At 51.8% G+C, this 24,027-nt stretch overlaps 1 protein-coding gene across 5 annotated transcripts; it reads left to right on the forward strand.

Annotated features, from left to right (window-relative positions):
* Positions 1-1,578: 1,578 nt before the first annotated feature.
* RPH3A (rabphilin 3A) lies at positions 1,579-23,366 on the forward strand. Of its 5 annotated transcripts, none has more exons than XM_015878453.2 (21): positions 1,579-1,684; positions 7,871-7,959; positions 8,298-8,309; positions 9,112-9,255; positions 13,643-13,772; positions 14,017-14,103; positions 14,375-14,540; positions 14,743-14,769; positions 15,559-15,681; positions 16,152-16,238; positions 16,324-16,371; positions 16,443-16,640; positions 17,254-17,333; positions 17,700-17,774; positions 18,417-18,526; positions 18,881-19,007; positions 19,229-19,285; positions 19,439-19,590; positions 20,496-20,577; positions 21,088-21,184; positions 21,307-23,366. In XM_015878453.2, exons 2-21 carry the CDS (start codon positions 7,883-7,885, stop codon positions 21,435-21,437), a joined length of 2,010 nt encoding a protein of 669 aa, XP_015733939.1. In that variant the 5' UTR covers positions 1,579-1,684; positions 7,871-7,882; the 3' UTR covers positions 21,438-23,366. The 5 variants fall into 5 exon arrangements, with proteins under 5 accessions (XP_015733939.1, XP_015733937.1, XP_015733938.1 ...); XM_015878451.2 differs by having other exon boundaries at positions 1,580-1,684; positions 8,295-8,309; XM_015878452.2 differs by having other exon boundaries at positions 1,580-1,684; positions 7,871-7,955; positions 8,291-8,309.
* The last annotated feature ends 661 nt before the right edge of the window (positions 23,367-24,027 follow it).

Below are 24,027 nucleotides of genomic sequence, written 5' to 3' on the forward strand. Positions count from 1 at the left end.
AAGTGGCTGCAACGATGTGGGGCCGGCTGAGCCTGGGGCTGTACAGTGCTGCCAGGGAGCGTGCCAGGGCTGCCTGCAGGATTTGAGGTCTTCATGGGTGTCACTGTGCCATTTTCACCTCACTCCACTGTGTCACTGGGGTGGAAAAGGTTTGCAAAGTCTCTGGTCCTCCTCTCCCTGCTGCAAGAGTTGACTTTGGGCTTTTGCACACTCACACCCATCTCCTGGGTGTCCTAAAGTGGGGTCTGATTTATGGTTTATGGATGTGTTTATGGGCATCATGGGGAACATGGTCTTGGCAGTCTTTTCTAACCTTTATCATTCAGTGGTGCCATGGGGCACCCAGTGGTGCCATGGAAATCACAATGATGCCATGGGGTACCCAGTAGTGTCAAAGGACTCCAGATCATGCTGTAGGACATCTAATGGTGCCATAGGATGCCCAATGGTGCCATGGGGCATCTAATGGTGTTGCGGAACTCTCAATTGTGTCGTGGGGCACTCAGTGATACCAAAGGACTCCTGATCATACCATAGGACACCCAGTGGTGCCAAAGGACTCCAGATCATGCCATAGGACTGCCCATGATGCCTTAGGATGGAGACAGCCTCCCTCCATATGGCAATAGCTGAGCCAGCCCCATGGCACGTGCCACGCGCTCACTGCGGGATGTAACAAACCAGCGACAATTAGAGATCTCACAGCCACGAAAACAAAGCTGAGAGGAAATAAACCCCTACCACTCCCCGCTTTTGATCTGCTGCATGAGACACCAGACTGCCAAAATGTATTTATAATTCAACAAAATCCGAGGAGGCTCCTTTATTTTTAGAGCAGGAGCTGTCTCGGCTGCGCGGGGAATGGAAGTGCCAGGCGTTCGGAACAGATAATTGCAGGTGTTCCTCACTGCCTTGCTGGAGAGCACGTTTTAGAGCTGCTTTTTAAACCTCTGCAGACTCTCTTTTGCTTTTCTGACTCCCCGAGGAAGGTGTCAGGGCGCATCAGCTTTACAGCGCCGCGCTCGTCTCTCGCTCTGCTTTGCATAAGCAGCCATAAATAAAAATCCATGGGTGTGAGGGAGCAGAAGGAGATGCCCGTCAAGCATCGGTGTGAATGCCAATCAAAACCCAGCCCTGAGTGGAGGGATGCGTCCCGTAATGAAGGCAGGAGTGTGCTCCGTCCTTCCACTGTTCTCTCTCTTCAAAGAGGGATCCCTGTGCTGCTTAAACCTCAGCTCATGGAGCTGAGACCTGGTGGGATGCAGCTGTGTTGGGGATGATGGAGGTGGTGTGCAGGGGAAGCTCCTGTCCCACGCTGAGCACCCATATGTGGGTGAGGAGGTGCTGGAGGGGCAGCTGGGGGCTGAGTGTGGTTTGTGGGGTGGAAAGCTGCTGGAACACCCCCAGGGATGGGGTGGGAGAGGGATGCAATGAGTGATGAAGATGGGGATGGGAGATGGAAAACGTGAGAGAAGGGATGAGAATGGGGATGGAAGATGGGAATAATGTGGTAGATGAGGACAGGAGGTGGGGAAGGGAAGGCTGGGAGGGGGATACCGCTGGCTCTGCCCCGGGGCGGGAAGCGTTGCGGGGCCGCCCCAACCGTGTCCCCTCCCTGCGCCGCCTCCGCGCTGCTCCGCAGTGCTGCCGGGGAGCCGCGCTGCGCCGAGCCGGGACGGGCCAGGTAAGGGGCTGAGAGCCGGGGTCTGCATTGCCCTGCTCGGGGCCGGGGGTCTGAGGCAGCTGCGGGGCGGGGGGACAAGGCTGTGCCCGAGCATCGATGCTCGGTTCCAGGACTGGCAGAAGTGCTGCCGATGGTACCAAAATCGGCGGTATGTGAGCGAGGAATCCTTCTTCATTTTGCCGCTCCGATCGCGCATGGGGTGCGCTCTGCTCCGGGCTCGGTCCGTGCCACATCGCTCCCGGGATGTGACACAGCACGTGGGGGTCGGGGTGGTCCCCTCCGGGGCAGAATGCGATGGGAAAGGGAGAAGGCAAGGATCAGAACGCAGGGAGCTGCCTGCGGGGATGCAAAGCTGATAACAGATGAACCATTTGCTTTAATTACTGGTATCAAAAGCCCAGGCTGCAGCTTAGCCTGAAAATAAATATTGTTAATGTCGTGATACAGGGGTTTATTTGATGATGCATCGTTCATCTGGCGGGGATTTAGCGAGCTGCTCTCTTTGAGTGTAGGGGAGATCGGTGCTCAGCCCTTCCTCGTGGAGCGGCTGGGGCTGCGGGGTGGGATTCCAGCAGAGCTGCCCCCCGACCCCACTGGGAACGAGCATCCACACATCCCTGCTTTTCACAGCCCTCCCTCAGCCCTCCCTCCTCTTCCTTTGCATCCCTGCTTTGCACCCTGAAGGGAAGCAGAGTGCTGGGCGCTTTGTGGGGTGCACCCAGCTCTTGGTGCCCGAGTATTGGGGTGCTGTGGGATTCGAGAGGAGGGGACGCAGCTCATGGTGGTGGCAGCACTGTCCTCCTGCCGCAGACCTGGAGGCAGCGACACCGCAGTGGCTGCCAATTAGTGGTGGCAGCTGATGAACCACTCAGGGCACGGGCAGCTGGTTAATTGCTCATTCTGTTAAGCTGGGTGGGGTGTGGCTGGGGCCGGTGCCCATGGTGGGCTATGGGGCAGCTGTGCTGGAAGCTGTCCTAATTGATACCCACGTGCTGGAGCTGCACTACTCCCCTTCTGCTCACTGGTTGCATTTGGGATGAGGGCAGTGATGTTAACGAGGTGTGGGGCCTGCAACCTGCATGCATGGCCTTGCAGCCATGAGCATCCCATGATGGGACATGCACCCATCCCATTCCTTGCTCCTGTTAGGAGTTGCAGTGCAGACCAGGTGCTCACCCCCTGCAGGGCGGCTTTTGGGTCTGTTCCTGACTTCCCAGCAGCAAGCAGGACGTGCCACCTCCAAGCACTCTTTGCATTGCTGCACTTACAGGCAGTTCTTGGAGCTTTTGCTGAACTTCTTTGGTTGCCTCTGCTGGTGTGTGGGGTGTCCCTGTATTGGGATCTGTTCCATTGAAATGGTGGGCACTGCCTGGATGGGAGCTTGGGTTCACAGGAGCAATGTGAATGATGGCATTATGCTGCCTAACCCCATCCCTGGAGGTGCTCTGCTGGATGGATCCTGGGCAGCCTGATCTGGTGAGAGGCAGCCAGCCCATAGCACAGGGTTGGAAATGGGTGATCTTTAATGTCCTCTTCAACCTAAGCCATTCTATGGTTCTCCGATTAGCCCGAATTGATTGCATGCTGCTGTGATGGATCTCTGCCTGGAGAACAGCAGGAAGCTGGGAATGGGGGCTGGAAGGATGCCATGGGGCTGGGAGGGTGGGTTCGGGGTATGCCAAGTGCCAGGACACACGGTGCTTTGCATTCACTGTGTACCCATCATCTGAGCATTGCTGCACCTGCAGACTGCAGGCACCGCCGCCATTCATTCACCTGCTGGCCGCGTTTAGCCTTAATTAACCAAATGGTGCCAAGCTGCAGGATGAGCTTCCCTGTTCCCTGCCATGCCTGGCAGGGGCCGGAGGATGGCATGGCCCCAGGGCCAGGACTTGCTGCTTCTGGCTCTTTCTCCAAAGCTGAATTTCCAGGGTTCCTGGGCCACTGCTCGTGCTGCAATGCGACCGGAGGACTTTGCACTGGATCCCACCTCTCTGCCTTGTGTCGTCTCACACCAAGGCTGTGTTTATAGCATTTACAAGTGCTCACAGTGCAGGTCTCTGCAGGAGCAGTGCTGCTGGGAGCAGATGGGTGCAGGCTGTGCCACTCTGGGAGCTGGTGCAGGAGCCTGATTCCCAGGTGGGGCTGAGCAGTGTCTGCCCATGCATGGTGCAGGGTGCACGCACACGGAGCTCTGCTCCTTCTGGCCCTGTTTTCATCCTCCCATCTCTCATTCACCCATCTCTCTTTCCATCCATCATCCCACCCATCCCTCCTTCCACTCACCATCCCTTTCTGCCTTTATGTGTGCCCAGTGCTGCCAGGTCAGGTTACTATACCCACACAATTCAGCTTGCTGAGATCTTCATCTTATTTTTCTTTCCATTGAAGGGGAGTCCCTAACATAGGCAGTTTCCCAATATGTGAGCCATGAAGAAGCTTGCTTGGCTTTACCCAAACCTTCTGCAATGATTTGTGTCTGAGATGAGCCAAAATACGAGTGCTCATTGCCCTGCAGGTGAAGTTTGGAGTTTGCCCCATCCCTGTAAGTGCCTAAGGCAATGATGGGATTATAGGCAGCCTGAGCTGCGGGGTATCAACCAGCCCATAGCACAGCTTGAAACAGGATGGGCTTTAAGGTCCCCTCCAACCTATTTGGAGCAGCATGGTGAGCTCAGTGCCTGCACCACATTCATACTCTGGGTCCTGCATGGTGCGTTCAGTTCTGCTGGAGCACAGAGACTGTAGGATCCCATGGAAGCAGCAGTTAGCAGGGAGCGATTCAGCAGTGAAGGTGTTTTGGGGATGCACGTGTGTGTGCTGAGAAACTGAGGTGCTCCATGTCCTGCAGCAGAGCACCCACATCTGCTCTCCTCATTGCTCAGAGCCAATGGGTCAGCATTCCCTAAATTCCCACCCATCATCCCATGGGCACAGCAATGGGGAACCTGTTGGGTTACCAACCACTTATTGTCCCAGCTGGGTGTGAATCACAAAAGCCCTGAAGGACAGTGCCTGGCTCCATTGGAGCTCAGCCCCACTTGGCACTGCTGCCCTGGGAGCTCTCAGCTTTGGCACCGTGTTGGCTTTTCGCTCGGGGTCCGGCTGCTGGTGGGGAACCTGGAGCTGCACCTTTCACCGGGTGAACGGGCAGCCCTGAAATCCTCCTCTTTCAACCCAGATTAATCGCATTAGGGCTTTGTCAATGCAAAAATTACCTCATCATTGGCACTGGCAGGTGGTGTAGAGCGGCAGACTTATTCAATATTTAAGAAAGCTGCATTGCAGAGCTGAGAAGGCTGGAGAAATAGGTTGCCTGTGTCAGTGTCTTTGCTGGTGGAAACATCTCTGCAGGCACCGTGAAGTGAGAAATGTTGAGCTCACTGTAACAGCCTGATTATTGCACTGAGAGGCTTTAAAATACTGAATTTTCTGTTTTCTATAGCAGATATCTGTAGGGCTTTGGGTCAGCACTACCATAGGGACCCTTTCTCTGCAGCTGGCAGATTGATGATTCCAGGTCCCCCTTCCAGCCCCGTGGCTGAAGGAATGTGGGGCAGGGTGGGTCCATTCCATGAGTCTCCTCATGGGGCTGCCCATGTTGGGTGCTCTGCTGCCTTGTGGGCACCGTGCAGGGTGATGCCAGGAAGTCATTCTATCCCTTTTTATTTAAGCACAGCCAGACACATGGGCTCCATCATACAGAAGTAATGGAGCATCACGCAACTCGTCCCCAAGGCCAGGAATTAAAACCCTGCTGCTATTCCTGGCTGTGCTGGGGTGCACCAGAAGCATGGGACCGAATGGTGCTGGGGATGCTCCAAGGTTGGGTTTTGGCTCGGTTTAAAGGATCTGGCAGAGTCATGTTAATTTCTGCTCTGTCTGCGGTGTCTGCGTGTGCTGTGAACAAGGGTCACGTAGCTTTGGATGGCCCTGAGTCTGGGCACCTTAGGGTGGAAAATTTCCATTTCATTAATGTCACCCAGCTCACGGCTTGGGCTGCCACAGCCTCTTGCTTCTTGCAGAGATCTGGGGCAGGGAAAGCCACAGCCAGCTGATTTTGTTCTTTGCTGTGTGCTAAAAAGGCACAACCAAGCGCTGGGGCCAAGCAAGAGTAGTTGCTGGAAGTAATGTGAAGTAGAGCTTCCAAATCTATTATTTATAGGCAAAGGGAAGGGCTCCTGCACTCCTCCATCTCCGGGCTCTTCTCCATTTGCACTGTGGCCTCTCTGCTGTTAGAAAGCTCCAGTGGGGGAAGTTTTCTTCCCAGCATCTCTGTGCCTTTTGCTGGGAAAACCCAGGGATGTTCCCCAGTCCTTGCTCAGGGTCTACTGGGGACATCCCAGCCAACCTTGGGCACATCCCTGAGCATGGCAGGACAAGCAATGGGGGGAGAAATCACAGAGTCATAGAATGGCTTGGGTTGGAATGGACCTTAAAGATCATTGGGTTCCAGTTCCCTAACCTGAGCAGCGATGCCAACCATGAGATCAGAGATGTGGGGTTGAGTTCCCAGTGTTGACCATAAATCGTGCCGGGAGTTTTGCTGCTGCAGTGCAGGTGCCGGCAGTGGCTGCGGGATGGAAATGAGCAATTTGCTTATTGAGCCGACCTTGTCAATCAGCCTCCTGTTTTGGCACAAAGCAAAGGCGCCACACGAAGCCAGCAGAGCACCGATTACCCCCATGGACTTCTCATAGATACCACTGTGAAGTTTTGGGGGAAACAAAGGCCATCCTCCACCCTCTGCCAACCCTAAAGGGACAGATGCAAAATCCCTGCAACACTGCAGGGCAGGAAGTAGAGGATGGGGATATATTTTTCCCCTTTCCAGGCACGTAGCACATGTTCTTATTGCTTAGAATTCAGGATTTCAGCTCCCAGTTTTCCCATTGCCCCAACATGAGATTGGCCTCCTTCCTTACCAAGGTTCTATGCCTGCTCTTGGGTTATCATCTGGCCCAGCCTTCATCCCTGGTGCTGCCGTCCTCCTCCTCCTCCCCAGCATGATGGGTTTGGCCCTGTGACAAGGCTCAGCCCCACCTGCACGGAGCTGCCCAGGGGAAACATCACCAAACTGCTTTCCCTGCTCGGCTGGGGATGTGGAAATGGCACCAGAAATAGCACCTCTTTATTTATTGATTCAGCCTAACCCGGTGTCCTCATGCTGGGAGGTAAAACCAGCACCAATCATTGTGATCTGGCGTTGGTGGCTGCTGAAATCAGTAAGGAGGTTTGAAATCAATGAAACCCATTTCTGAGGGGTCTGTTTCTTCCTTCTTCTCCAACCCATTTGCAAACAGGCATCAGCGTTCCCCCATCTGCTGGCACCAAAGGGAGTGAGTTTTGCTGGTGTTTTCTGCACCAAGGTAAAACTCTGCAGCCCTGTCACCACGGGCCAGGCTCTGCAGAGGGGTTTGGGATTTATTGTTATTTTTCTCCCCAGTGGTGCTGCAGGTAGGAAGGAGCAATTCAAATGCATGTGTTGAGAGCAATGCGGGCAATGATGCGCTGCCCCATGCGCTGCAATGGAGAGGTTGGGGGGGACCCATGGATGGACGGACCCATGGATCCTATGGTACTCAGCTATGGGGCTGGCATCAGGCTGGGCTTTGCTATCTGGAATCTCCTCCAGCACTGCGCGGTGTTGTGTTTTGCAGGGACTTTAAGATGCCAAAATGCTAAAGGAGGAGTTTTGTTCCCCAGGAGAGGGGATGCGCTGGATTGTGGGGGAAAGTTTCCCAGTTTCTATACATATATTTTTCTCTTTGGAAGGGAAACCTCCTCTTCCCTCCCAGCTCTGAAGAGATGTAATTAATGCAGGGTCGGGCATCTCGTTAATTACATCCGTGCCGAGGGGAGGGCTGTGGGCTCCGCGCACGGTGCCGGCAGTGATGGGCAGTGCCATCCCCATCCCTGCAGCTCTCAGGCAGTGGGATCGGGGCCAGGCGGGGTTATCCCCCCTCTGTGCCACCCCCTCTCCACCGGCAGCTGTCAGCACCGGCTGCCAGCCTGAGGGTGACAAAAAGCTCCGCTGTATCCCGGTGGGGAAAATGATGGATGCTTCTCCTTGTGCCAAAACCCAGCGAAGCGATTTGACTGCCCGACACGATGAGTCAGCGCTCGCCGGATGCTAAATACCGCTGTTCCCTGCCCCGCGTCCCCAACCCGTCCGTGTCCCCCCAGGTCCCCTCGGCGATGACCGACGCGGTGGTGGGTGGCAGTTCTGACCGCTGGATGTGCCCCGGTGACAGAACCATGTCCCTCAGAGCCAGGTAAGGGGGGGGACAGCGGGCAGGGCCATCTCACCTTGCTGGGTGCTGGTGGGTGTCACGCTGCAGTTCTCTGTACTGGTGGGATGGGTGGGCATGGGCTGGTTTGGGGATGTGGAGGCTGGTTGTGGGACAGGGAGAGTGGTTTTGGATGTGGAGGCTGGTTTTGGATGTAGGGGTCTGGTTTTGGGATATGGGGACTGGTTTTGGGACATGAAGGATGGTTTTGGAACATGGGGTCTTGTGGATGGGGATATACAGTGGCCAAGCATGGGCTGAGCCACCCCCACCCCATTCCTCCCCTTATCTTTGTCTCCTCTCTTTCCCTGTGCCTCCAGCAGCGAGAAGGAGCAGTGAGTATCCCGCTTGCTTCTTTTTTGCCCTATTGCACTTTAGCTGGGTTATAACACTCTCACAAAGACAGGGAGGACCTCACCCTGACTATATAGGAAATGCAATAATCTTTAGGAAGCACTGCCTTAATGAATTTATGGTCTTTTTACCCTGACAAGCTCTGTAGCTCCGGTGGGAGCAGGGTGCCTGGGGAGATGCTCAGAACAGCTCAGGGAGCACAAAAAGATCATTTTAACCATGAAGTTGACTTCCTCCAGCACTTCACATCTCTGCTATGGTTCTTCCAAATCCTCACCATCCCTTCACTTGCATTCTGAGTCACTCCTCAGTGTCCCCACTCTTGGAACAGAACCAGGAGTGCCACCTCCAGCACTGATTTCACACCTTTTGGGTTTGCAGTGCTAATGGATGGCAGCCAGATGGGCTTTAATGTGCAGCGTCAGTCTCAGCCATGGGTTAATTATAATTAGTGTCTCTGTGGATTGCATGGAGCCCAGTGAGAGACTGTGCAGGGGGGACGGTGGCATTCGAGGACAGGTGTGGCCATGCCATGTGCACAGCCAACAGGACATGGCCATGGGGACCTGAGCACACGGGTTTGGGAATTAAGGGGAAAAATGCAAAACTGGAACATGGAAACAGCTGCTTCCAGCCAGGAGGAGAGCATGGAGAATAGGGAGAGCATGGAGAATAGGGAGAGCATGGAGAATAGGGAGAGGATGGAGAATAGGGAGGGCTTGCATGATTTTCCCCCTTTTTGGTCAACATGGTGCCCAGCTGCCCTCTGCCCTCTCCCTGCAGGATCCCTGCAGGATGGGCAGCACGGGGTGGGCAACCCGAGCGGCAGCGCAAGGGAGAGGAGCTGACGGATGAGGAGAAGGAGATCATCAACCGCGTCATCGCCCGCGCTGAGAAGATGGAGGAGATGGAGCAGGAGCGCATCGGGTGAGCGGGCATGGCGGTGGGACACAGTTTGGGGACAATGAGTGCCTTCAGTGTTCCACCCAGTGTGATGCTGGAGAGTTTCTGGGCTGAGAGTGAATGGTCTTGTTGATTGTTGGTCACCAAAAGACCTTGACATGTGCTTTGTGCTGGTGAATGGCACCTAAACGTGCATGTTCACAGTGCTCCACTGTTGCAAACTGTCCTATCTGCAGGCTGCAGCAACTCTTGGCAACACCATGTTTGCTTTATTTCCCAAAACACTCAGTTTGGAGAAGCTCTGAGCAGCTCCAGGACCAGAAGTTTGCTCGCATCCAGCACCGAAGCGTGCTGAGCTTCCCTCTGCTGCTTGTAGAAACCAGCTCCAAGCGCCTATGAATGGCAAAGAGAGCTCGCTGCTGATTCATTCTGCAATAGAGCTTACGAGCAGCATTTCCCCAGCTTTGCACATTTCCAGCCTGCTAAGAATTACTCTCAGCAGTGATGCTTTTTTGGATTACGTTCCCAGGGATGTTAGCAGTGAGGAAGATATCTGTTTTTTTTCCCCTCATTGTGCATTGCAGCAGCTGTTCGCAGACTTGTGGTGTGCGGGCTGGGGGAGGGAGATATCCCCCCCATCCCTATGAAATAGGCAGGGGATGGTACCCTGCACCCCATGGCCAATTCCCCTTCCAAGCAGGCACATGAGGAGCTCTGCCAGCTCCTTCGTGCTGTTGGCTCCAGCATGAAGTGGAGGATGTGCAGCAATGGAAATAGGGGATAGTGCCTACAGATGTTATTCAGGAGAGCTCTGCATGTTATGGAAGATGATGCCTGCAGGGATGCAGCTGTTGATCACTGCATCCCTTGGGAGATGTTGGGTTTTGCATTCCCCAAGTGGAAAAGGAGCTCCCATTAAAAATAATAATAAGCAGGATTGGTAAATATAAAGAATAGCTTATGGGGTGCCGGGGGGGGGATGGGGGAGGGAATGCCTTGTACTCAGAGACCTCAGACCAAACCCCCTTCCTTCACCCAGCAGCAGGTCGATGCGTTCACTGGGAGATGTTTGTGGGGTCACTCATGTCAAACACAGCTGGGATTAATCCACAGCCAAAGCTTATTTTTAGCAACGGGGCAGCCAGAGGGAGACGTGGGCTGGGTGCTGATTGGGGCTGTAGGACAGGGACACTTTGGTGCTGTTTTCTTTTGGCTGGGTTGATGTCTCATGGCAGGGAGAGATCTGGAAGGAGAGCAGGAGCTGAATCACCTTCAGCAGCTATGCAATGGGCTGATGGAGGGCTTCCTGCAGCCCAAGGCTTGTTATAAGGGATATCTTTCCCCCAGATCCAGCTACGTGTGGCTCTGCCTCCACCCTGTCCCATCCTTGTCTCTGCTGTCCTTGCAGCTCCCCTATCCCTGCCCCATGCAGGATTACCCACTGCACCAAATGCATCCCTGTGCCACTGCCATCCCATTTAATACATCCTATGCTATTCCTTCCTGCATGGCAGCAGGGAATATTGCCAGTCCTGGACCATTGCTTGCTGCAGGTGCTTTCCCAAAGCATATTTATGGGGCCAGGCAGATGTTTTATTACCAGGGAAATGTTTTACTGCTCTTATCTCAGGTGCACGTGAAGCATCCCAGATAGGCAGTGTTGCTTGGCTCTATCTTACTGCCATCAGCCACAAGCACATCCTTTCGGTGATGGATGGGGTTTTCTTCCTCCCTGCATGCTGCCTTCAGGAACCTGAAGCTGTGGGGCTTAACTCAGTGCCACCACTTTCTCTTCCCCCTCTGCTTATTTTATTTTATTTATTTATACCCTATTTAAACCATTTGTTATCAGTGTTATCTTCTGCTCTTTGACTCAGAGGGATGGGTGTTTTGAAGGGCACATGGTGATAAGAGTAATGCTGCAGGGGAATGGGATGGGGATGTGATGGTTGTTTGATGTGTGCCATCAAAATTAGCACTTGGATGGAGAAGGAGGAAAAGTCCATGGGAAGGCAAAGATGGATGGACACTGCCAGGGCAGGAGAACCACAGGATGCAGTGGAGAAAACAAACCAAATTTGCTTTGAAGTGCTGTAAATCTTGCTGCTGTTGGCAGCAGGAGAGCAGCTCATACTCAACCCAAAAACACCTCTCTGTGCCCACTGATCTCCTCCATCAGGTCCCAGTTTGCCTCCTTCTGCCAGTTTCACCCCAGGACTTCGATTTTAATCTTTTATACCCTCCTCTCATGGCAGCATTTGAATCAGGGAGGAAGAAAAGCCCGATTTCTCTGGCTTGAATGGATGTTTTAATTAGGCAAATGGGCTTCGTTTTAAATGAGTGCCACAGGTGTGTTCACTGCCAGCTGAAGCACTTCCACCGGTTAAAAAACCTCTTAAGGAGCTCCTTCTGCTAAATGAGAGACTGGGAAAGATTTTGCAGCTAAATAATGAATCTCTTGAAATGTTAAGGCTTTTTTTTCTCCCCCCCCCTGGCCCTCCCCTTCTTTGATTGTGCCATTTGTTCTGGTTTCTATAATAAGTTTGTTTGGGCTTGCAGATTTCCAACGGGAAGCTGCCTCTCTTTGAAGCTGAGCTGTTGCAGCGCAGGGGGAAAAATGCAGATAAATGTGCTTTGCTGCTGAGAAAATGAAGGGTTTTCAGCCAGAGATATTTCCCATGGCCAAGTGGGGGACAAAGTGCTCATGTTGCACATGGTCGGATATGGGGTAGAAAGCCACCATTGGCATGCAGCAAAAAGCCATCTCTGCCATGGGCTTCATATAAGTAAGAAGTAGTTTGGGAACAATCAATTTCTAGGCTTTAATGAGCATGATGCTTGTTTTTGAGATAATCCAGCTCTGAAGTCAAGGGGTGTAAAATGACCCTACGCCAATGGCTTCGGTACCCAACTGGTTGCGTAGGAGGGAATCACGTAGGATGATCTGCAGAGCATTAAACAGATGCTCAGAGGCAGGGACAGACATCACAGCTCTTGGAAATAAAGCTGTAACAAAGAATAGCCTGCTGCCACTGAGTGCACGGAGATTAACCCACTGCATGGGAACCAGTGGGAAACCCATGAGTAGGAAATCCACCAGCGGGAGCCCACTGATGGGAACCCATCAATGGGAAACACATTGAGTGGGTTATTTCACATCAGTGTGAAATAACCAGTGGGAAACCAACTAGCTGGAAGCCTACCAGTAGAGTTAAGCACACTGCCCACCCAGAGAAGCCATTGCAGCCATACTGAAGGGGCTGATTACCTCTGCTTCATCATGGAGTAATGAGTCCATGCTTTGGGTTTGGTTCAGCAGCTGATAAAGAGCTCCCAGAAGCTCCTGGTTAACCCAGCCAGCTACTGGTATGTCATTTGATGAGTTGTAGTAAAATGCCTTGGAGCCTGCAACCTGTTTTTCCCTTCTTGCTGCTTTTCTTCTCCAAGGTCCCATGTAAAATGACATGAGTGCACACTGGGATATGACATGCGGGATGCTGACCGGGGTTGGGACGCTGATTGCCAGCAACTGCAAGGTGCTGGCATCAGCAGAGCCATCATCAATCCGCAGATGTCATCAGATGTGGGAAAAAGTCTCTTAAATGCCTTATTTTTCAAATGCATGTTGCGTTAGCATCTTTGTCAGATTTGGGTCATGCTGTGATGGGAGTGGAGAAGTTCCCTGCGGGTAAGGATTGTGCCGTTCGCTCCGGTGGACTCTTGTTTTCCTTCCCTCTTCCTTTTTTTTCTCCCTGAGTGCCATCAGTGATGCATTATTTTCCCCTTCCAGCACTATCTGTGGGTCTTACATTCATAGCTGGCACCTGCTCTCCTGCAGATGAAACCCCCTTTGTGCTGCTGGGGGTGGCTGAACTGTTGAGTTTCGAGTTTGAGCTGCTCAACTGTTGGGTTCTGTTGGCTTGTTTGTTGTACGTTTGCAGTTAACAGATGTGTTTTTACAGACTGATCTCTGGTGGTTTTTTGGCGTTTTACTCAAAGGGCTGCAAATTATGGTAAACTATATGCAATATTTTCCCAAAGAAAATGAGAAAATCAATTAATTCATCCAGCCTTCTCGCTAGAGCCATTGCAATATTCTTTTCAGTAGCTGGATGGATGGCTATTGAGTTGGTTTTTTTCTCCCATTTGGGCAAAAGCTGCTTGGCTGACGTCAAACTGCTTTGCAAGAAGATGCTGACACTTGGCATTTTTGTGCACGTGTAGCAGTTGGCGTCAGCAGGAAAGTCAATAGGAGTGCAAATTATGGTAATCCCATGGGGGATTGTAATATTGCAGCGGGCCTCCTGGGGCTTGTTTTCCCCCTGTTGCATTCCTGTTGAAAAGCAGAGGCTGCCCCAAGTCCCCCCAAGGCAGGGCTGCAATGCCCATGGTGACACTGTGACCATTCCAGGCGTCTGATGACCCGGCTGGAGGACATGCGCCGCAGTGTGCTGGGGGATGGCGTGAACCGCTGCATCCTCTGCGGGGAGCAGCTGGGGCCTCGTGGCTCTGCCTGTGTTGTCTGCGAGGACTGCAAGAAGGTGAGGATCTTCTTGTCCATTCTCTTGTTTTTCCATCTCTCATCGGTCCATCTCAAGTTGTTCCATCTCCAGTTGTCCATCCCTCGTCCCATCCCTCGCTGTCCATCTCTCATTATCCCTACTCTTATTGTCCCAACTCTTGTTGTCCATCTCCCGTTATCCTGCCTCCCCTTGACCCAGACCTAACATCCCCATGTGACATCCTTCTATCCTTCTGCCCCACGGCACTTTTCTCTCTCTGCAGAACGTCTGCACCAAGTGTGGTGTTGAGACAACCAACAGCCGTCCCCACCCCATTTGGCTGTGCAAGATCTGCAGTGAGCAACGGGAGGTGAGCATGGCCACATTCCCTACACAGGGACAGCACTGTTGTACCTTGTTCATGTCCGTCAGCATGGTTTCTACAGGATGCTCTGGGATAAAATGCCTTGTTCTCCTCTTTCAAATAATCTCAGGTTTGAAGAGGGGCTCCCGGTTGTCACAGCAAGAAATCAGAGTTGAATAAACAGCAAGAGGGGCTGTGAGGATGTGGATTAGGGGCTGTGGCAGTGGGTATAAGGGGCTGTGTGCCCTCAGCCCACCCCCTGTCTTTTTCCCCCCAGGTGTGGAAGCGCTCTGGTGCTTGGTTTTTCAAGGGATTGCCCAAGCAGATGCTGCCCCAGCCGATGCCCGTCAGCAAGAGCAAGGTGCCTCCGGCCCCCAGTGAGCCTAGCCCAGCTGAGCCTCCAGCTCCGGACCCAAAGCTGCCATCCCGCACACCTGGTAGGGGTAAGTGGCATTGCCCAGGGGTCCCAATTGTTCTGAGCCCTAAAAACAAGTGTCCTGACAGATGTGGAGGATGCTAGGGGTATTTTTAAGGTCCCAGAAATTATGCTGCTATCCTCGCTGCCTCTTGAAGGGTTTTTCTTGGGGGGAGTTCTCTGGGTTTGTGGGATCCCTCACTGCTTCTCACTCTGTTTGTGCTCCCAAGGCCAGGCAGATGAACAGGACCACAGCGGTAAGCACCGTGTGTGCCTCATGCCCTCTCCCAATGCCTTCCCTTAGTGGGGTTTCTCCTTTCTGCTGGTGCTGAGCTCCTTGGGACCTTCCTATCAGCTGCAATTGAATGCGCTGAGCAGAGCTGCTGACTCCTTATAGATGCTGCTGCTCTCCTGCCATACGGGGAGGATTTGTCCCAGCTGCTCCAGGCCCCCAGCATGCTCATACCCTGCCCTTCATTTTCCTAAAGCTCCCATGGAAAATGACTCCTTGCCTCTCCGTTTCCTCACCCTCACCCCTTTTCCTCCCTCCACAATCTGTTGCATTTCACTTCTCCTTGCGCGCAGCCAAGGATAAACAGCCCATTTGTGTCACAGTGAAGATTTATACCCACGAGCCGGGTGAGTGCCGGGACCTTTCGCATCCCATCTGCGGGCTGCTATTCATCAAGGAGCAGCAGTGCAGGCACCCCGGTGTGCGCGGCGGTGATTTATCCGCTCGGATGGCCGCCGGGGGGTGAGCAAATGAGACACGGGCAGCTGTTGCTGACGTCTTGCTAATAAATGGCAGATGATTGGCAAAAAGAAAATATGATCTCCCTGTCCTGTAAGGCCATTAAGGGGTTGATGGGCACTGATGGATGTCCTTGTTTTCTGCCTCCTGGTGTCCCTGTGATGAGCTGTGTCCTTTGGATGTTCCCAAGTGCTCTGTGCAGGCTCCGTGTGGCTCTTCCTTCTTCTCCTCCTCCTCCTGTTCCCTGCAGGGATGGGTGGGATGAATCTCATCACCCTGTTTCTCACTCTTGCAGGCAGTGAGGTGACAATGGCTGCCCGGGTCCGCAAGCCAGCTGAGGGCAGGACGGGACCATGCGGCAGTGAGGACACAGAGAGCCGTGACCCCACCGCTGAGAGTGGGGTCAGCAGGAGCCCTGGTGAGAGCCATGCATTGCACATGGGTGTGCTCATGCACACTGGTGACACCTATCCATTTCACTTTGCTGAGTGGTGTGATGGGATGAGCCCACCTGTCACTCAAGGGCTGAGCTTGCAGATGTTGATAAGGCTGGGAATGGCTGGAAAATGTCCCAAGTTATCTGCAATTCCAGCACATGCTGGGTGCTGCTCTGAGGAAGGATTTTTTCCTGTCCCTTACAGCTAGCAAGGATGAGGACATGCCCCCAACAAGACTTGTAGCTCCTGCCTGGTTTGAGGGTGGAGCGATGATCAATGTTGTTTGGATTCAAAAGCAGAGAAGGAAAAATGGTGATCTGGGGGCAAAAAGGAGTAGGGATTCTCTGCAAGGCTGGAGGCTGTCAGCCCCATGTCCAGGCAATGCTCAGCTCCCAGCCAGAACTGCCTTTCTCCATCCCAATGCCAGTGCTGATTCTGCTTCCACTTACAGGTGTGAAGAGAGCCAACTCCATGCAGACCAACTCCACGCCACCACTGCGGCCACCCGCTGCCACTGCTGGGCCAGCAGCCCCTGCAGGTAGGGCGCTGTGGGGCTGGGGTGGATACCCCAGTGTTGGAGTGGGCATCACCATGGTCATCCCATTAACCATGTCTATCCCCAGCGGCAAGACCAGGTCCTGGGGCAGCTGGCCGCACGCTGGAAACACAAGGTAAAAGGTTGGGTTCCTGCTGAGGGCCTGGGGACTACACAGAATGGGGGCTAATGGGGTCTCTCCTGCAGCAAGCCCACCATCAGGACCCCCAGAACCAGCCCGTGCAGCCCCCAAGGAGGAGAGGGCTGGAGGCTACGCTGCAGCCCCAGCTCGGGATGAGAGGCCAGCTCGGCCACCTGGAGCCCCACAGCCCCCTGCCCCATTGCGACAGCCACCTCCAGAGGAAGAGGAAGAGGATGCCAACAGCTATGACTCTGATGAAGGCAGTGCGTACCCAGGGGCTGGGACTGGGAGATGTGTGGGTTTCTGTGGGAAAGCCAACTGGAACGTGAGCAGTGCTCTCCAGAACTTCAGCCTGTGGTGCTTTGAGTACTTCCAAATGTAGGAAGGAGCCTTAGGGTGTCTTTGTGCTTTGGTATTAGCTCTTGACATCTGAGTTGTGTGAGGGACGGAGCTGCAGTCAAGCCCATTCCCATCCTCAGTTTTGCGCCAGATTTCTCAGCTCAAATGTGTACTATTGTCTGTGCTAATGAGAACTTCCCATTTCAAGAAGACCAAATGTGGCTGTTTGTCCATCCACCTGTAGGAAAGGCACGGTGGCTTTAGTACCTTAATGCCACAAGATCTCAATGTTTGGCCATTTACTCCCCTAACAAGTCACTTTGCTGCCTGAGGATGAGCATCCCTGGAGGGATACAACTTTACCTCTCCAGCCTGTTCCTACCGAGGAAGGGTTTCTGCATCCTCGGCTCGTGCTGGGTTGTGATATCCATAAGAGGCTTTTACATCTAAGCGGCAGATCTTTCTAATTATTGCTAATCGGGGTTGCTTAAGCAGAGGTATTGGCTGGGGTTCTTACGAAGTGCCATTTCCATGCAGCCACGCTGGGAGCGCTGGAGTTCAGCCTTCTGTATGACCAGGAGAACAGCGCCCTGCACTGCACGCTCATCCGTGCCAAGGTGAGCCCTTCCCGGCCCCCACCACGACAGCATCCCGTCATCTCGTGTGTGCGGTGCTGCCGGATGGAACTTTCTTTCTCTGCCTTTCTTTCACGGGTGTGAATCTGTGCCCAACGCCCTGGGGTTGGTAGGGATGGAGTTGGATTTTTTCCTGCTTCTGGGCACTACAGATGTTCAGAGCTGCTCCCCTCTGCCTCTTTCCCTCTCTCTCTCCCTCCCTCTCTCTCCCTTTTTCCCCTCTCCCCTTTCTCCTCTTTTTTTCCCTCTCCCCATTCCCTTCTCTTCTTATATAATGGATAGTTTTCATCTTTTCCCTGCTTCGCTTAACAAGGATTCATTCCCTATGTCTCCTTTATTATATTTCAGGGCTTGAAACCGATGGATTCGAATGGCCTGGCAGATCCCTATGTAAAGCTGCACCTCTTGCCTGGGGCCAGCAAGGTGAGTCTTATGCTGGGCTGGGTGTGCTGGCCATGGTATGGGGAGTGAGTGGAGGTTTTCTAAGCCTCCCAGACCCCTGGCTTGCAGCAGACCTCCCCTTGAAGTCTTGGTGTGGCTTCTCCCCAACACAAAACCTAATTATTGCCAGAGTTTGAAAGTTTGGTTTGCTTTGAAGTCATGGCATGTTCTAATTAGAGCTGTGAAGAAGGACCCATTAAGGCAGTGAACTCTAACTTCTTTTTCCTCCCCATCGCATCAAAGCAAGCTCTGAAAATCTCCCTCCCCAGCCCAGCTGGATCCGGCTCAGCGTGGAAATCATTTGGGAATGCAGGAGCACGGTTGGCTCGGGGCCACTGGCATGGCTCTGTGCTCAGGGTGCAGAGCTCAGTCCTACAGCTGAGCTCTGCCCAGGGGAACTGTGAGCAAAACGAGGGATAAACTGAGAGCAAAAGCCTTGAATTGGCATTTGCAGGTTTACTTTGTGCACAGAGATGTGCTGGCTGCCTTGTCTCATGCAGAGTAAATCCAAGTGTCATCATCAGGAAAGAGCTTAAATGTTTGATGCCGCAGCCCAGTTGCCTCCCATAAGCTACAGGTGCCCAAAGCTCTGGCTCAGGTGCCCTGTTTCTTTTGGTGTTGTAGTCAAATAAGCTGAGAACAAAGACCCTACGCAACACCCGCAACCCGGTGTGGAATGAGACCCTGGTGTATCACGGCATCACGGATGAGGACATGACACGGAAAACACTCAGGCAAGCATTGGAGCTGGGGAATTGCATGATGCTTGGCAGGATGCTGCTGAGAAAAGGGTATGGGCAGAGCACCTGGAAATGGAGAGTTTGGGATCCACATCTGAGCTTCATAATCTTACAGTATACAGCTCAACAAAATGATTAGAAGTTCCTGAAAATGATGTTTCCTTCCTAAAGGAAACTTCTTCCTTTAGTCTTCTTGCCTCAATTAAGAGCACATTCAAACATCCTGGCATAAGAGAAGTTCTATTTTCTGGCCATTTTGGCACAGGAGGGTTTTCATGTGGTTTTGTGTTCCAGGTGTTGCTGTAACCTCTCTGTCTGATGCTCACTTTGCTCTTCTCTTTCCTTCAGGATCTCTGTGTGCGATGAAGACAAATTTGGCCACAACGAGTTTATTGGAGAAACCAGAGTTTCCTTGAAAAAACTCAAGGCCAATCAGAAAAAAAACTTCAACATCTGCTTGGAGAGAGTAATACCAGTGAGTTTCTATGAAATTTCTGCTACAGTTTCTTTTGAGGTTGTTAACAACTGGCGTGTGAGGGAGTTTATGGTCAACCCAGAAGTGTAGATACTGGATATCATTGAGTCTTTAGGGGCAAGTTCTAAGCTACACCTAAAGTCTGGACTCCAGGGATCCTTTTAGCCTCTCCCACTTGTGGTCACTCATGGCAATGTCTTTTCTTCCCTTCCCCATCCCAGATGAAGCGTACTGGAACAACAGGCTCATCTCGTGGGATGGCTCTGTATGAGGAGGAGGTAGGGACCCTCAGCACTTTTCATCTCATCTTTCACACTGTAACCTTTCTTTGAACCAACAAGTTGTTCTGCGTGGCTGTAAGTCTCCATCATGTCTGTTTTGTCTTCTTTGCCTCAGCCTGTGTCCTTACCTCCAGTTGCTTCCTCTTGCAGGTGGACCGCGGTGGGGATGTGGAGGAGCGCGGCAAGATCCTGGTGTCCCTCATGTACAGCACCCAGCAGGGAGGCCTGATCGTCGGCATCGTGCGCTGTGTGCATCTGGCAGCCATGGATGCCAATGGGTACTCAGACCCCTTCGTTAAACTGTAAGTGTGCATCCACTGCCCATAACACACAGCCTGGGAGTCACCGACTGCCCATGACATGTGGCCATAGGGGTCACCAGGAAAAAAAACCCTCTAATCTCCCTAAAAGCCATGCAGTAGCACCCGTGTTGCGCATCTTGAGTGGAACTAAGTCATCTTCCTTCTCAATCTCTCTCTTTTATTTCCTGATATTTTCCATTTTCACAAACAGAAAATAAATGATGGCTTTCCATTTTTAAACCAACTTCCAGCACAGATCTAACAAATGCCAACCATGCAATTTGATTTTGGGTCTGCAGCCAAACGTGGAGCGTGAGCCCCTGACCAATTCCACATTCTTTGGATGAAACCACCTTGGCTGAGAGCTCTGGTCTGCATTTTGTTAAACACCGAGGGCTATTTTTAGCTTTTTTTAAACATAAATCTGACCACCAATGTATGTGTTGACACATTCCTGGCTGCATTTTCCATCAGCAGTTTTCTTTTGGAAAAGAAGACTTGGGACCAATTGCATTATTTTGTAAGGACACCGAGGGGCTGGGCACGGCCCCAAGGTCAGCTTTCTGGTTTGAAAGTGGCACTGGTTGCTGTGAGCAAGGGAAACACTCCTTGCAGATGGGTTTCTGCTGAGCTCAGCTCCCTGCAAAACAGGGCTGTGTGGTTTCTCATGTGTAGTCTGGCAGTACGAGGAAAGAGGGGATAAAAAAGAGTATTTAAGATTTTACTCATTTAGCATTTATTTGAGATAATTTTAGAAAGTGGGAAGGGAGGCTGGCTGACCCGTTTCATTGCCTTAAATATCTCCGGTTGCTTTCTTCAAGTCCAAAAATCACTTTTTTGTGTGTACCATATGAGCTCACACTCTTCTCTCACTTGAATTTTGAGCTGTTTTCTGTTGCCCCCAGTTGGCTGAAACCTGACATGGGAAAAAAGGCCAAGCATAAGACCCAGATTAAAAAGAAAACACTGAATCCTGAGTTTAATGAGGTAAGGATGGATGTAATTTTCCTATTCTTAAACCAACCTTAATGGTATTTGCAGACCATGGCAGATCTAGATTTGCTATGGGTGGGATCAGCACCCTGGCCTATTATGGTGATACATCTCTCTGGATTTGGCCACCAATCCAATGAGGAATTCTTGCCAGGCTCCTCCTGCATCTCCTAGGGAAGTGTTGTGGCTGGAGGCTTTGGGGTTCAGGTGATGGGGAACATTCAGAGCACTCATTTAAGTGCAATGAGTGAACTTTACAGTTGGACTGGATAATCTCAGTGGTCTTTTCCAACCTTAATGATTCTGTGATTCTATGATTCTAACTTGGCTTGTGGACTGTGCTGCCATCCAGGGGAAGAGCATCTGCTCTTCACTGCTGCCCCTTAAATATCCTCTCCTTGTTTCTGAATTCAGGAATTCAGGATATTTTCAATTCCTTACTGCAGTTTTTCAGGTGTGTTTTCTTTGCAGACATGGGGTGATTTGGGTGTTCTCCCATTGCAGGAGTTTTTCTATGATATCAAACACAGCGACCTGGCCAAGAAGTCCCTGGACATTTCTGTCTGGGATTACGATATTGGCAAATCTAATGATTACATCGGTGAGTGGAGATCTCCATGTGGTTGGGTGCCCCATATGGGGCTGGCTCTATGGGTGAGTGGAAATGGTTTGCAGTGGAATAGCAGCATCAACTCTGAACTTTCCCTCCTCCCCATCCCATAGGTGGCTGTCAGCTCGGCATTACGGCAAAGGGGGAGCGCTTGAAACACTGGTACGAGTGTCTGAAGAACAAGGACAAGAAGATTGAGCGCTGGCACACCCTTCAGAATGAGAACCACGTTTCCAGCGATTAAAGGCAGCCACAACCCAGCCCTGCACCCCCCCGTAGGTCTGTCTGTCTTCCAGTGCAGCCATACCTTGCTACGCTCCCTGAGCAGCACTGCTGCTCTGCCTCCTCCAAGCATCCCCTGTGCCCCAGTCTCACCTCTGCGTGAAAACAAACCCAGATCTTTTGTATTCAATTCCTTTTCTTTTGGGTCATCAGATTATCCCGGTGTGCAGTTTTGTCAAGCAATAGTTACAGGCACTCATCCCTTTGCCTCTTTCTAAGTAGTCTCACGTGTGCTGCCATGGTGTTGGTGTGTGTGACAGCACGTGTCCCATTGCCCCAGCTCACTGCTCCATCCCAGTACAGGATGTGTGGCCCCTGGATCCGCTGTGCTTGGAGCACGGATGTGGCAGCAGTGGATGGTTCTGCTTGTTGGGTGCTGATACTGAAAAATTTGGCTTGATGTGGGCTGTAACCATCATTCAGTATCCAGAGCCTGTGTCACAGATGTCACCCTGTGAGCACAGCTTGAGCTTTTGATTCGCTCCATGTGGAAAATATCTCAGTGAGTCTGAATTTCTGCTGGGAAGATCCACCAGTTGTACTACACTGGTAGAGGTGTGCAGGGAACCATGCTGTGCTTGCAAGGCTGGGGCTGGTTAGGGTGAACTGAGGGCAGCATGGGGCTTTGTTGCTGTCCCAGTGCAGTTGGGCTGTCCCAACATTGGCTGCACCGTGCAGGAGGGAAGCTAAGGGAGAAGAAATTTCCCACCAACTAGTCATTATGTTCATAGATCGTTGCTTTACAATACCACAAACACTGAAAGTAGCTTCAACAGGTAGAGGTCTTCCAACTTTTTGGTTTTTGGATATATATGTATATATTTTGCTTATTGTTTCTGCAAGTCTGCACAAGACCTGTTGTCTTTGAGCTGTGCTTTAACGATTGTCTGGAGGTGTTTTCTTTGCTGTCTCTAGCAGAGAGCTGCAGTGCTCTCAGGCTGATGCCCATCACTTCTGGTCCCATCCTGCTTCCCCTGCTGTCTCTGGACAACCTCAAGCATAGCAACGCCATTGAGCAGTGCTGGGCTGTCCTGTTGGTCAACCACAACCCACGCATGCTGTGCAAAGCCCGGCTCCAGCCCCTCTGGCTGTACTGCTACCCCATGCAACTCGCTGCTGTATCCCACTGTGCTCTAATCCAGCTGTACCGCAGAGCTTCCTTGTCAATGAGATGAATTATTTTCCTATTCTTGAGATACATATATAAATATATATATAATATTTTTATTTCCGTAACCCCCTAGAAATGAGGGAATGCTGGAGAAACGTCTGAAGTTACCTTTAAAAAAGAACAAATGAAATCAAATCTAAGTAGCTCCTTTATTCCAGCCACGCAGCAGCACCACCCTCCTTTGTGCGTGCAGGGCTATTAAATTAAGGTTGCTTTTACCAAGGTAGCTTCCTCCTGTGTTCTGTATCAGTGTGCCCTGCTCCCCCTTCAGACAACCGATGCTCAACTCGTCTCTTGGCACCCATGAAAATAAATGAAGTGCAACTTGCTGGGTATTGTGCAAACCACGGTCCTTGTCTCCATTTGCCACCCTCCTCTGAGTTTTTCTGATGGTAATTCCTGCCCCCTGAATGACTTTCTTTACTTTCTTTTCGTTGTAAATAAAGCATGCACGTATGGATGGGGAATGGTACAATGATAACCAAAAAAAAAAAAAAGAAAAAAGAGAAAAAATGAAACAAAAAAGCCTCTTCTACTGCTGTTTGCATTCCAACTTGCATGCAGTGATTTTACAGCAAAATATCAGTTTACAAATATTAACAGAAAGGAGAAAACGTTACACAGGAATTAGAAATACTCCAGTCTTCCGCTGCATGCAGCACAACATCCTCTCTTGATGTGGTATCTAATAAAGTGAGACTATTGGAAAAGAAAAATAAATAACCAGTGGTTCTTGGCTTCTTTCATTCCCTGTGAGATTAGGAACCCATGTGGGAGGTGTGGGTGGGGCAGTCTTGGTCGTGTTTGTACTCCATCTCTGCAGAACAAGGAACTCCCAGGGCTGTGGAGCTTGGCTTTACCCTGCTGTGCAATGGGGTTTTGGTGATAGATGAGGATTCCCCATGGGATGTGCTCCCAAAGCATCTGTGGGCTCTCAGCATAACTTGGCTCAGGAGGAACACAAATCTCACAGAGCATTTGGGGCAGTCACTAATTCGCTGTGACACTGCTATGCATCCCATTGAAGAGTAACCCAACCACACAGCACTAACATCCCAGTGCCCTTTGTTGTGCTCAGACTCGGGTTGGAGTTGTCCCCATACAGTGCAGCTGCCATCTGGAAGTTCCCACTGCCTGCAGTGCTCAGGGACACCCACAGCTCCATCAGTGCTCACAGCCCCATCCCCTGACTGTGGGTGTCTGCAGGGATGGGGCACCTCCACCTCTTTGGGCACCCTGTGCCTCACTGCCCTCATTGCCCACTCACAGCAGACTCTGCTAAAGAGTCTGACCCCTGGGATGGTGTTCCATCCCTTGGATCATCTTTGTGACCCTCCTCTGGACATACTCCAACAGGTCCCTATCTCTCTTGTTCTGGGCA

This window comes from Coturnix japonica, chromosome 15, assembly GCF_001577835.2.
Source record: "Coturnix japonica isolate 7356 chromosome 15, Coturnix japonica 2.1, whole genome shotgun sequence".
Classification (NCBI taxonomy): domain Eukaryota; kingdom Metazoa; phylum Chordata; class Aves; order Galliformes; family Phasianidae; genus Coturnix; species Coturnix japonica.

Excerpts from the sequence above, each read along its gene's own strand:
- RPH3A (XM_015878451.2), top strand. The coding sequence starts at position 7,883 with ATGACCGACGCGGTGGTGGGTGGCAGTTCTGACCGCTGGATGTGCCCC. Across the intron at positions 13,773-14,016 it reads TCTGCGAGGACTGCAAGAAG|AACGTCTGCACCAAGTGTGG; the intron begins GTGAGGATCTTC and ends CTCTCTCTGCAG. Across the intron at positions 20,578-21,087 it reads TGAATCCTGAGTTTAATGAG|GAGTTTTTCTATGATATCAA; the intron begins GTAAGGATGGAT and ends CTCCCATTGCAG.